This window comes from Megalops cyprinoides, chromosome 6, assembly GCF_013368585.1.
Source record: "Megalops cyprinoides isolate fMegCyp1 chromosome 6, fMegCyp1.pri, whole genome shotgun sequence".
NCBI classification, from domain to species: Eukaryota; Metazoa; Chordata; class Actinopteri; order Elopiformes; family Megalopidae; genus Megalops; species Megalops cyprinoides.
Genome location: NC_050588.1, coordinates 9,120,373 through 9,133,913, shown reverse-complemented (window position 1 = coordinate 9,133,913; position 13,541 = coordinate 9,120,373). Strand labels below are relative to the sequence as shown.

General features: G+C 47.0%; 1 protein-coding gene across 1 annotated transcript; it reads right to left on the bottom strand.

Annotated features, from left to right (window-relative positions):
• Positions 1 to 2,948: 2,948 nt before the first annotated feature.
• atad3 (ATPase family AAA domain containing 3) lies at positions 2,949 to 13,058 on the bottom strand. Its single transcript, XM_036532373.1, has 16 exons — positions 12,736 to 13,058; positions 12,158 to 12,234; positions 11,438 to 11,539; positions 11,225 to 11,284; positions 10,927 to 10,996; positions 10,382 to 10,547; positions 9,821 to 9,890; positions 9,407 to 9,562; positions 8,857 to 8,913; positions 8,238 to 8,363; positions 7,394 to 7,518; positions 7,238 to 7,289; positions 7,019 to 7,089; positions 6,436 to 6,603; positions 5,696 to 5,804; positions 2,949 to 4,784 (listed from the first exon to the last, which is right to left on the bottom strand). Exons 1-16 carry the CDS (start codon positions 12,926 to 12,928, stop codon positions 4,230 to 4,232), a joined length of 2,157 nt encoding a protein of 718 aa, XP_036388266.1. The 5' UTR covers positions 12,929 to 13,058; the 3' UTR covers positions 2,949 to 4,229.
• Between the last annotated feature and the right edge of the window lie 483 nt (positions 13,059 to 13,541).

Here is a 13,541-nt window from a genome sequence, read left to right as displayed (position 1 = left end):
TGTGGGTGGGTGGGGGGGTCACTACTTAGGCTTGGCTGGTTTTGGGGGTTTTGTGATTATAGTTAGAGATTGCAGCTTATGTAAATAGAGTTATAAATATGGTTTTATGGGGAGTAACAGTTCGGGATGGGGGTGCAAATGGGAGTTGGGGGGGGTGCGGGGGTATTGGGAACGCAAGGACAGACATTACTGAGGGAGTGAGGGGAGACAAGGAGAGGATGGAGGGGGGAAAAAAGCAACAGAGGAGAACAGGGACTGTACAGTGCGGATTGATCAGGTTTGCCGTTTAGTTCATTAATTAGATAATGAATGAATTTATTGATTTTACCTGTAAATGTGGGGAGGGGAATAGGATGGGAGGTGGAGTATGGATTAGTACTTTCTGTGCTGCCTTGAGGGCCTGTACGAAATTTTGCACAGGAAGCCACATTTGCCAGGGTAGCGTTCTGGGAAGGGAGGATTCAGGGAACTTGGTGCTTCTCTGTGCTGCTGGAATTGCATACATTCTGCCAGCAAAGGGAGCAGTGGCATACCACATATTGCCCCAGAAACTCCCCATCTGGGCCTGTGGAGCTCGAGGACAGACCCCTTGAGTGTGTGTGAGAACATGGAGGGGTAAGAGTAGAGAAACTGGAGTCAGGCTGTGGGTCTGTGGTCTGACCCCGAAAATGTGGTCTTTATAGCCAATTCCTATCAGCAACTATTGCACCGTGGTCAAGGAGACAAAATGAAGGTTTGACAATGGGTCTGCGGTCATATAGACTGCAGTAGGCTACCGGAGCGTCGCTTCATTCAAACGGCTTTTGTGTACAAAGAAAAATCGCAGGGGCATTTGTGGAGAGACTCTTTTTAAACCCAGTCACAATGTCACTTTTGTTTGGAAAAAAACGAGGTACAAATATGTAGACCATTAACAACATGAAGACATCAATACTGGAAATTACAATAATCAGAAAAATAAAAGAGAGACCCATGTGACTGGGTGTGAATTTTAACCACTGTGAAAAATCAGTTTTGGATCGTTGTCGCATCACTTCCTGTGGAACACCTGTGGCCTTCTAAGTGGTCAGTCCACAAAAACACAGCCCACTCCACCCCTGAGTTTTCCTTGAGGGCATTTATGGTGGGGATGGGGTTGGGGGGGGCGGGACTGGGGGAGGGACCGGATCGTGTTTGATCTTGAACCTCTCCTTGACACTGAGGGAGAGGAGAGATGGGGATATATTAAGTGAGGTGTAGAGGTGTGCATCGGTCTTCCTGCCTGTATATTCTTGTCTGCCTGTGTGTGCGTCCATATTGAGGAACCACAAGCTAAAAATGTACCAAAATAATGATATAGATCTACTTCAGGGCATACCTGCATATACCATATATAAAAACTGAAATATACTAGAAAATGAGGTCATTATTAAATGACTTGATTTAGTGTATATATATTTATATATATATAGTAATGTACAGATCTGTTTAAATCATGCCCTTGGTATGATCGGACTGTTATGACCCTTGTGTAATTAATACTTGGTTCTGAAGTATGGGCACGGATGTCTGCATGACCAGCGTATGTATGTGTCTTGGGGGCCATCTGACAGAGTAACATCCACCCCCTCCCCAAGCCGACGTGTTAGTGTTCGTGTCTCTGCGTGAGGCGGAGGGGGCGTCGGACTGGACCGGGCCCTGTCCCCCTCCCTCTATCTCTGCCCCTCTGTCCCCACCCCTCTTCCCTCCCTCCCTGTCCAGACATTGCTGTTGTGGAGATGAAATGTCTGTGTTTTATTAAAAGTGCCATTGGCGTACAACGGTGACTCCCATTCGAATGTGTCCTTCCTCGGCTCCCTTGATGCTCACAATCGCAAGAAAGCACTTGCTCCCTCTCTCTCTCTCTTTCACACACGTGCTGCAATCGTACCTACAGTACAGCAGCTATCTGCCTGAGGCACAACAGATTGTTATAATGCAGCGTCAACTTTGTGGGATTACAGGAAACACAGACATAAAAATTCCTTGTTTGGCAATTAGATTTACTTTTTTTTTTTAAAACAAATATAAATCAACCCAACATTACAGCTATAGAGAAAACATTCATCTTAGTATGTTATCTCATGTTAAAAAGCAGATAAAGCATAATAAAAATCTAAATACTTTGGGATAACAGAAACACGTGTCATTTTGGCATTAGGACCTTGAAACCTGTGTGGCAGGCCACATATGGTGCATTGAATTAAAAATTCTGTGAGAGCTGGGGAAAGCAGTCAATTTTGACTCCATCAAGCTAAAATTATAAAATGTAAATCATCTTCATTAAAGTCAGCAATATGTATATATAAAAATATTACATTACAAAAAGGGACAGCATCTCCTCGCACATATGTTGCATTTCTACATAAATATTCCAACATAGTATATATAGCTCTCATTCTTCAGGTGGCAACAGGGAGTGGGGATGGAAAGTGAGAGCACCTTAAAGCAGCATAACAGCATAAATACTCCCCTCAGATACAGGTAACACTTGGAGGATTAGGACAAGGCCTGTCCTCAGAGATGAGCAGCCTTAACAAAAAACACAAAATGCGCAACAAAAGGAAACAGTGCAGTATTTTGAACTGGGACAAAATTTACGCTTGTAAACTTCACATCTAGTTCTTTCACCGTGGCCTTTTCAAGTAAACACTGCTGCCAGTCCACCGGTACCCCGAGCAACCTGAAGCCTGGCACTCTTTACGCCTCTTCCCCTCTAGATATGTGCTAGCCATTATTCCGTGACTCTGCTAACTCTGCTAACATGGCCACCTGGAGCTCAAGGCGCTTATTGTGCTGAAGGATGGTTAAATACCTTTGAGCTTCGATTTTATCACCTTTCATGTTAATTGCTGCTAGTCCTTCACTTTCACACTCGTAAACATAATATCTAGAGCACAACCTTTTCTGTGATGTTACATTTGTTTTTCTTTTTTTTTTTTATAGAGGTGTGGGTACTATCTTTGGCCCCTAAAACACTGACAAGTTCACTCCTGAACTGTAAGGGATTAGTAAGTCTGTGCATTATTAACAGAGTGTTACCACTGAAAAAGGCAGATACAGCTTTAATAACCCTCTAAAACAGTGTCTTTCAGTACTCTTATTTTGTCATAAACTTCCATCTCTTATACTTCTGGAGGTAGATGGATTACTACTCCCATCAGATACAAGCAGGCTTCCATGTCTACATTGTTGTTTCAACTGGTTGTAATATATTTTGTCTAACCAATCATTGTTTGCCTTACTGTTACTTTCTGTCTACTGTCTCTGTTTTTTTTTTTACCAGTTATTATAATTATTACCAATATTTTTAAAAATATTTTATGCAGTGTAGCCCTGGAATAAAAACTGTCATTCACATGATAATTGATCTGAATAAAGGAATTGAGCATGGTCTCCCATCAGCCTGCTGTTAAGTTGCACATGCCTGAAGCCTTCCTCCCTCCAAACAAAATCGCTTCAACTGAATTTCAAAGACGTCTTACAGCAGCAATGTTTGACATGTGAATTACAAGTATTGATTTTCCTACATGTAAATGTCCATGAATAGGCTAACATCTCTCAAGCCGTGCATCGATCTCAACAGCCAGACCATTCCGTGAAATTCTGGAAAAGGTACTCAAATGCTTTTTTTGGAGGTAGCCTTTCAATTTAACTGTGAATTTGTCACCTTCATGCTGCAGTGTGCTTGAGTGAACAATGAGTGTCCAACAACCTCACCCAGGGTGATGTTTTTGAGATATAACCATGACATGATTTGGGCACGTTTTTTTTTGGATACTGATTAGATCAGTGCAGTATTCTTGAATGTATGCTGTGGTCACAAACCAAAAACAGCACCAACGTGAGTGCTCCTCCACATGTCAAAGTCTCATAACAACCCAAGCCAAATTTTTTCTTGACATTGAACTTCTCGTGAATCCCACACATGGTCTTTACACAGTTACTCAAGTGGCCTCAAAATTTCACTCACACACACACCCACACTTATATTCTTAGTTAGTAACAGTCACTATCCCTCTCTTGGCTCTCCTACACTAGACATCAAACCCCAGACAGACAGAAACTAGCAAGACAGTAACAGCAGGTGTGGCATTTAATCATAATTACTCATTGGACCTTATTCATTTGACCTTAACCCCCCACCCTCCCCAGAGCTCTGTCACAGATTTCTCCAGCCATGACCCCGTGCCCCTTTAACTGCTTCCCACTCAGACAGGCGTCCCGTCCTTTGGTGGAACCTCTGCCTTTGACTTAACCTCGCTCTCTGCCCCCCCATCCTCAGGAAGGGGGGCGTCAGTCTTGGCCTCACCCTCCTGAGGAAGAGCGGCCACTGCCCCAGCCCCGCTTCCCAACTCTCCCTCCTTGGGTGGGGCTGTCCCCGTCTGGCCCTCGCTACCTGCCCCCTCCTCCGCTGGTAGTGTCGGGCTGTCCTGGGCCAACGGGGCCACCTCCTGGCGTACAGTGTCCACAGGCTTACTTTCGGGAGATCCTTCCGCCTCCAAGGGCGGCGAGAGCCCAGAGTCCCTCCCGCTCCCCTCCAGCGCCGAGGCGACCACTTCCTGGGCCAGCGGGACGCCCTCCTGGGGGAGGGTGAATCCCATTTTGCCCCCGCTCTCAGCAGGCCCGACCTGCGCGGCCGCCATCGCCGCCTCCTCCCGGTGCAGCCAGTCCATCTTCTGGAGGTGCTGGCGAATGGCGTCCTCGACCCGCGCGTCGATCATGGCCTCGGTCAAAACCCCGTCCTCGGAGGAGTACGCCGCCGCCTGCCGGGGCGGAAACAGGAGGAGAAAGAGGGGGAAGAAAAAACACTGAGTGCGGGTGTCACCTCACAAGTCTCATCTTCACCAGCATGAGCTACATTCACAAATGATCCGCGCTCAATGGTTTTCAAAAAGAGGAGGTTGAAAGCCTAGAACATTTTGACATGCAGCCTTCTTCTGTGAACGGGATTATTCTGCTGGCAACCTTTATGTACTGGCTTCCAAAACGTCACCGCGGGTGTATGAGTTAATCAGAGAGGGATGGGACATTGCCAATCGCTCCCTCCGTTTTCAGTCAGGATATTAATGAGTAACAAACTTGAGGCAGCAAATCCAGAAAGAGCCATTGAAAAATTCAAGTGGCGTGCATTTCCAGGGAAGCGCTCCATGTTTTTTTTCCCCCACACACATTACATACTTTCTACTGTCAATGAAAAAGAACCGAAAAAGAAACCATCAGTTAAAATCTAAGACTAATTGGAAAAATTGATCTGGATTCGCTCCTCATTTAAAAGTGAAAAGGCACCTCTCTAAAACTAATAATGATTCTCCATTCAAACCAAGCTAATTCATTCACAGAGGATCCTAATGCAACACGGCATGCCTTACATCAGGTTCAGAGGCAAACTGCTATTTATCAAAGTCAGTAAGAGCTACACTTCCATCAGGCATGACTCACAATCATGAACAGAGGTCGGAGAGGACCTACTTTAACATTAATGATACAGGGTAATACATTTCTGTCAGCTAAACAATGAGAATATTAAGAGGGTTCAACTGTGCATTGACTTCCTCAGGGGAACAGGCAGCGAACACAGCAACTGGCAACCAGAGGGGTAGAATCAGAGCAGGACACAAGGGAAGAATCAGAGCAACAGAGAGAAAAACACACAGCTTGGCACAAAAGGACCGACCTGCCAGGCAACACCGAGTTTGGAGATCTCTCGTCCGGACATGCCCTCTGTTCGCTGGGCTATCTCCGAACACTTCTGCCCGTAGTCAAACTGCGCCAGCTTCAGCCTCCTGCAGGGGGAGACGGGGGTGGGGGGGCAGTGTGTGTCAACTGGTGTCTACCGAATACTTCACTATCTCAGAATGCCACAGTTAAATGCAACTGTGAGCATCCCAAACCACGTTCCAGTGTAGGAACCTCCTGGCATACTCAGTAGTGCAGAGTGGGTCAACCTTTTTGACCTGTTGAGCATCATGTTACCCTCAGACTAAGCAGTGCTTGAGAAGACAAAAGCGATTTATTTCAACTATCCTTTTTTTCATGCAGTTTCATGTATTTCTTTTTTCATATAGCTGCTGCAAGGTGCTTATTGCTTGTGGACATTTTGGCAGCACTGAAAATGGCAATTCTTAAATACTTATTTTTCTAAATAGATCTTTAACAGTGAGTGTATGGGTTACTGAAGATCAGGTGCTGCGGAGGAGCTTTTTGGACAAATGTGTGTCGCCTCTCCAAGAGAATTTCACCGCACTTCAGCTGCGAAGTGCTATCTAGGTCACGCCAGCAGAGACAGACGAGGACGACCCCAGGAATCAGCCCTAGTTCCTCGTCTGGTCGTCAACACCGCTCTGCCGTACCCCAGGGTGCAGGATGTAGCGTGGCCCAGTTTAGCCGCTGTGCCTTTCGGTTCGGCGAACTCACTGTCTCCCCCCGGTGGCCGGCTCCAGCACGTATCTGTCGAAGTACAGCCGCACCAGCCTCTCCCGCTCCTCCAGTCCAGGCAGCGCAAAGTTTACGATCTCGTCGATACGGTCGTTTATCGCCCAGTCGAACTGCTCAGGCTGGTTGCTGGCCAGAACCAACATGAACCTGGGAGAGGACGAATTAACAGCTTAACAACACTGACGCAATAATCTTCAACCAAAAGCCCTCTGCTTACCGAAGCATTTTTCAAACAGGAACTTGGATAATTCCCAGATAATTATACCGTTAAAAAACCTTTAAGTATCCATTCCCGCCAACGACACAAAAACCTCAGCTTTAGAAAATATAGAATTGAACTTGCTGAACAATCAGATAAATTAAGAAGGGCTGCTTTTTTTGTCTCCTTGGTGGGGTGAGGGTGCTGCAGAGTCAGCAAGGAACATGCACATGAGCACAGGTGGACAGACAGAAAAGGCAACCTTAAAAAAGGAGCTCTGCTGAATCAGCACACTTGTCAAGTTAGATTTGCCTTCACAGAGTCACAGAATTACATGTACAGAGAAAGGTAACGTGGACTAACTTGTTGCTTTGCTCTCCTGTGCGATAGAGGAATGCATTTAAGGTGGCTCGGAGGTCCTCGCTGATCTTCTCCTGTAAGAGAGGGACACAGAGACGTCATTACTCCACAGGCACGTGCTCATTCAGCCTCAACATGACAGCCGGTCTCTTAGCACAGTGTACACACACAGTACGGTACAGTTTCAGTGAGCACAACAGCACAACAGACGCACGGACTCACAGTGGATCTCTTGCGCAGGAACGCATCGGCCTCGTCCACGAAGAGCAGCAGCCTGCAGGGAAGAGCACACTGTTGTCACACACAGAGGGGGCAGGGGGCGCAGAGAGGGCAGGGGTGTTAGCGGTTTTTGGGCAGCACTGTGTGTATACCACGTACCCGCGCCGGCTGGTGTTGGCCCAATCGAACACCTTGTGCATGGCGGTGACACCGTCGCGGCCCATGGGGGCGACGTCTCCGCCCGTCATGATGGCGTAATCCATCCCAGAATGCATTGCCAGCTTCTGCTCAACAAAGAGAGAAGTCATAGTCAACACACAGAGAAAATAAAATGGTGTACTTTCACGATACAATTTTGCCACAAAATGTAAGACTCTGGAAATGAATTTTTGCCATTCAATGCCCTATTCTTATAGGATGAATTATGTTACAAAAAACATAAGCTCAAATTATTATTTTGTACTTCCATAGTTCAAACCTCACCAAAACAAGAAACTACTCTACGTAGATCAGTGGTCTTCTCTGGCTGTGCTTTTATGAAATTTTGGGCCCTTACCCCATCTAGTGGTGGATTGATATATTGCAGAAATAATGTAAGGAGTGAGCCCAGGAATGGCGCAGTACAGTAACTGGCATCAGTAAAGCCCGCATTGAGGTAACACGCCTGTGTTAGTAAAGGGGGTGTGGCTTGCACTCAGCCGTGTTTCCATGCAATACTCTATGCCTTATAATGTCACAATGACATCCTCTTTTAAAAATGTACAGAGCAATGGTGTTTCTAAATTTCTCTCATTTTACATTAAACAGACTAAACTGTATTTGCATTACATTTAATTTTAAGCATGCCATATATCTCTAAATATATTTGTGACCTCATCATACTGCCCAGTACATGGTATTGTTCTCTTTACCATAAGTATCTTTAAACAATTATAACATGCTCATAACAGGACAGTTTGTTCTGAACTTGAGTCACACGTCGGTAAAATGCAGGTGACCCTACCTTGGCAAAGAGTGTTTTGCCAGTACCAGGCGGACCGTACATGAGGATGTTCCGGTAGAGGCCGCGGTTCTGCCGAGTGTTCCGGGTTGCTATGGCGATGTCACGCACTCGCTCCTCCAAGGTGGGCTGTAGGGTGCCAATGAGGGACAGAGGAGCGTGATTGGTTCTGCTGGCTCTGAGTGCTGCTAGCCTGCCTGGTATCTGGATGTTTTACAAATGTGTGTAATGTGTAAAACGACCGCTGTGGCAGTGTTAAGCTGCGTGGCTGTGCTGGGTCTGTGTGGAGCAGGCTTATAACAGGTGAGTCGCTGTGAGAATATATAGCTGTTCTGTGTCTGCACACTTGAGTACTGACAGCTATGTCATTTTGACATTGCATATCTGAGCTGTGTCTCTGTGGAACAGGGTAACGAGAGATGTATTACTGTGATGTTATATAACTGCATGAATAAGGCAGGGTAATGACAATTACCCAAGAGCCACTGTCATGCTGTGTAGCTATGTTGTATTTGCACAAATGAGTATTGTCATTTTGACACTGTAACTGGGCTGTGTCGTGTATATAGCAGGCTGATGACAGAGGTGTCACTGTGACATTGTGAGTACAGTGGACACTCACACTGAGTACCACGCCCTCCAGAGCGTCCTGAGGCTTGCTGGTCAAACGCTTCGTCACCTAGGAGGAAGGGCAGAACAGCCATCAGCACGTCAGATCTGACAGCTTCAGCTGAGCTCTCAGTCACTTCAATGTGTGCTAGTCTGCTCAACAGGCAAACATGCAGAGCAGGATACCTGCTTCTCAGGCTGGAAAAGGTTGCCTTGTTTCAGTTTGGTCTGCTATGTCATATATAAGATATTCATGGTTCAGCCCCTGGACATTGCTTATCAAAAACAGCATCAACAAAGACCTTTTCCCATCCCTAACCCAGAGGGCTGTTTGACTGACAGTACAACAACCAATCAGGCACTTACTAATGTTACTATTATAAAGCATTGTATTATATATTATTATGTATTATAAAGTGGTGGTCTAATAAAGTCTAGTAGGCCAGACATTAACAGCACGACCCTTTCTGGACACAATGTCACAGGAGGCAGGGTAAGTGTTCACCCCACTGATTTCTGCCCCAATCTCAAGGCTTCACGGGTGCCCTGCAACCCTTCCGTACCTTAATAGGGTGCTTGACCGCCTCGGCCACGGTGATCCTGGACGTCTCTCTGACCAGCGAGGGCTTCCCCAGCCGAGCCTCGATGTAGCGCCCCGCCACGGCTGTGGCGTTCCGCGCCGAGTACACGCCCACGGCCAGCAGGGTCAGCCCGGCCACCTGCGAGGAAGGGGAGGGTGGCATCTGTCGTTAAGGGGGGGGTGTCTTTGGGGGGGGAGTTCTGCTGGCTCTGTGTGCCACGAGCCTGCCAGGGATCTGGATGTTTTACATCAGCCTCATGCCTGTAATGTGTAAAAGGACTTCTGTCGCATTGTGAAGATGTGTAGCTGTGCTGTATTTGCGTGGCCAAAACGCGTGGCCCTGCAATCAAACCACTGGGGCGTTCTCAAAAGGCTCTTTAGGCAAGGGAGCCCTCACCGTGGCTGTGACCTTGTCCCAGTCGGACACGAAGGCCCGGAACCCCTCCCCGAACACAGCGCCTGCGGTCCTGAAGGCAGAGAAGAGCAGACCCGGTCACCCTGTTACCTCACACCTCTCTCACCTGTCGTCCCCCTTCCACACTTCAAATGGCTGGCTGGGACAGCGTGCTTTGACTGACTGATTTGAGAGGAAAAAAAAATGCAAACGCAATACCAAATGATACAAACATTTCTAACCCTTCAAATCAAACAGGAAGCAGGAACTCATCTTTGTTAGATGCACATGGATAAAAAGCATTCATTTCGAGCAGTACCCTCAGAGTCCCCAACGAAAGTGTGACTGCATATGCAGACCCCTGCGATGCCTTTCTACATTATGCATTTCGGTGGCAGACAGGGTGCCCCCGGTTTAACAAATTATCGTTTTACGCCGCTGCATAATTGATGAGGCCATTCAAAATGGAGGGAACCTCGCTGGAAGGCACAACCTTAGTGTGCAGTCAGGATTTGAACCAGCAGCCTCCTTGCTATTATTCCCTCCCCCCCCGCGCCGCCTCACCGGATGGTCTCCAGGACGGTCTGTCTGTGCTCGGCCGCCTTCAGGCGGATCTGCTCGCGGATGATGTCGGCGTTCTCGCGCTCCACGCGGCCGCGCGCCTTCGCCTCTGCCTCCACGCGTAGCATCTCGTTCTTGTGCCGCAGCTCCATCTCGTGCTCGATGGTCGCTGTGGGGCGGGGCAACCATCTTTACATTAACATACTGTCCACTCTTACCCAGAGCTACTTAACAAGCTACTTAGTGAGCTACTTAACGAGTGCCACCTATATAGAGTATCCTGTATATAATAGTGCTGCAATAAAAAATTGAATAATGGAGGCAATAATACCCTAAGCAGGTAAGAATGCAACACAGGTGACTCTTTCACACTAATGTGTAGCATAAACACACACACAGGCTTCCTTCATTGACTGCTCTAAAGCTATTTGAGATTCGCATCATAGCTTTCTCCAAAGCAAAGATTTTTGCTGACGGGATCTGGGGAAGGGGGAGGCGTTTCTGTTTGTACCGTCCAGTGTCAACAGAAGACGAAAGACTACACACACCTTTTCTCATGGCCTCCTGTTTCTGAACAGATTCCTCTTGTTTGCGCAGGTTCTCCTCATTCAAGACTTGCTGTGAACATGCAAGGATGATGACAAGCAGAGACAGACACACAGACGCAGATATTAGCTCTTTTGTCATTCTCACTATATTGATGGGCATGGATTTATCTGATTTCAGCCGGAAGAAGCCACTGTTAGTTCCGCTGTGATGAAATTTTAATCCCAAAAATTCCCAAAGTTTTACATGAAAAAGATTACATGGACATTGGCTGGGCAGGAAAATAAACACGGAACTCACCTGCTGCCTTAATTGATCCTCATATCTCTGCCTGGCCAGCTTATCCTGGTACTGTGCCCTCTAGGGGTGGTAAAATGAAAAAATTATTACAAATCATTAGCCTCCCTCCATAGTTACAGTGGGTACTGAGACACCTTTGTTATGATTCCACATCAAGCAGGAGCAAACAGATTTGTAAGTATCTCTCCCCTTTGACCAGCTTTCTTAACTCACCGCTTGATGCTGCTTGGTCTCCTCGGTGAGCGTCTTCCGCCTCTCCTCACCTTGATTACGAATCTGATCTCCCTTCAGCTGCTCCAAGGCAGCTTCATACTCCTGTGAAAAGATGACAGAACAACATTAAAGCTTAACAAAACCACTTTGGTCACTTCAGGACAGCCATGCTGGAACAGCGGACATTAATGTTAAGCAGACACAAAAGTATACAGGATGGCAAGACAAGGAAAAAGATGGGCAGCTTTAATGCAGGCTAACCCACATGCAGAATGTCAGATGTCTTTGCGCCAGTGACGGTCTTTGGCACTGGACACCAATACAAAGCCCTCCACTAAAACCAATACCATTTCCCATTGAGAACATTGACTCTGCTATACAGTATACACACCATGCAGAGACACACTATGTTTAATTCTTAGCATGTTTTAAATCAACATGGGACATCTAATCGCCAGACCAAGGCTATGACAATTCATGCCAGTATATGCAAATGTTGCAACAGCTGGAGTGAATTCAAAAAAGGACCTGTGGTAAAACCGTGCATTCCCAATCTTCTTTGGATCCTTGCCCCAGAGGGACAAATTGCAGCACGTGACATCACAGCTCCAATACACAGACAAATACTTTTCACACAAAGAGACACAGACGTGGAACACACATGCACAGACAGTTCTACAAAGACAGGCAGTTAACGGGAAAAGGAGGTTCCAGCCCAACCTTTATTTTGCTCTGATGCTCCATCTGCACCGACTGCTCCTGCATGCGCGCGAGCTCCAGCGCCTCCTTCGCATGGCCTGTTGCGGAACATCAGGCTCATTACACACACAACAATTCACATTCATATGTTTCATATTCAAAATCGAATCAGCATTCTAACTAGCTCTAAACTTAAATGTGTAGGTCCGAATTGATTAAACGTTCAGTTTCAATCCAGATCAGGTCGGTTCATGTCAGGTGAGGAATGTGTGTCAGTGTCCGGGAATGATCTTTGAACCTTTAACCTTGGATAACCTGCCGCACTTCTTTCCGCCTCGCTGGCTAGCTCCATCACTCTGAAACCACGCTGCCTAGCTAAACAATAATACCTCGCAATTAAATTCAGCTCACCCGGTACTTTGGCCTAAAAAAACCCATGGAACGTGGGATGTGAGCTCAACTGTCATGCTCTGCTACCCGTCTCGCCTCGCTTTTCTCAGCCATTCATTCTACCCGGGTACCCAGCGCCAGGTGAGACAGAGCAGTGTACACCGCACAAGCCATGCCCAAGCTGGAATATAGCCTAGCACGACACTTACGCGACTTATCGAGCTCCTTGGCCGCTTGGGCCGCTCGCTCCAGCCCAGTCGGATCGAAGTTACTCCATTTGTCCTTGGGTTTATCCCCGCCGCTTCCCCCTGAGCTCCCAGCCGGCGGAGGAGGTGGTGGGGGAACAGGGAGACCCGGGGGCGGTTCGGGCTGCCCCTTGTTCAAGCCGAACAACCAGGACATGCTGTGGCAGATTAAATATTGTCAGCCAGGTTCTGCGCCGGTGATGGATCCTTGGATGCCGCTGTCGCCTATGACTGAGTATCTGACACACCGCTACCGCCACACTCGTGTCACGCTGCCGCTATCTGCACAGGCGCATACGGTCAGCCTTTAACCCTGAATGAAATTCTTCCGTTAGATTGGCTACAAAAAGAGCACGTGTCCTCCTATTGGTTTCCCTCTGTGAAGGTCATTCACATAGACACACCCCTTACGAAGTATGGTGGCCACCGAGGGATAAAAAGTATGACATGTTGCAAAAGTCACCCATCGTGACATGAGTGTTGCTGAAGTGAAATGTGTGTTACATCATGTTGCACACATTTGGTGGTGACACAGAGGTTTGGAGAGGTGATACACAAGCAATTAGTCGAATCATGTTAATAATACATGTTTTCTCGTGTTTAGCTGCTATTTAAATATTTCAGTGTCGGGCAGCTCAGTTCAATCCATTTTATTATTGGTTAAAAATTGTCTTTCTAGGTGTTAAGTATGTGTTGTTCAGCTGTACCAGTTTCCTCTACCAGAACAAACTCCTGATCTGATCACCAATCTGGTGTCAGGGCTGAACATT

Excerpts from the sequence above, each read along its gene's own strand:
- atad3 (XM_036532373.1), bottom strand. The coding sequence starts at position 12,928 with ATGTCCTGGTTGTTCGGCTTGAACAAGGGGCAGCCCGAACCGCCCCCG. Across the intron at positions 12,235-12,735 it reads CAAGGAGCTCGATAAGTCGC|GCCATGCGAAGGAGGCGCTG; the intron begins GTAAGTGTCGTG and ends GTTCCGCAACAG. Across the intron at positions 7,290-7,393 it reads GCCAACACCAGCCGGCGCGG|GCTGCTGCTCTTCGTGGACG; the intron begins GTACGTGGTATA and ends TCTTCCCTGCAG.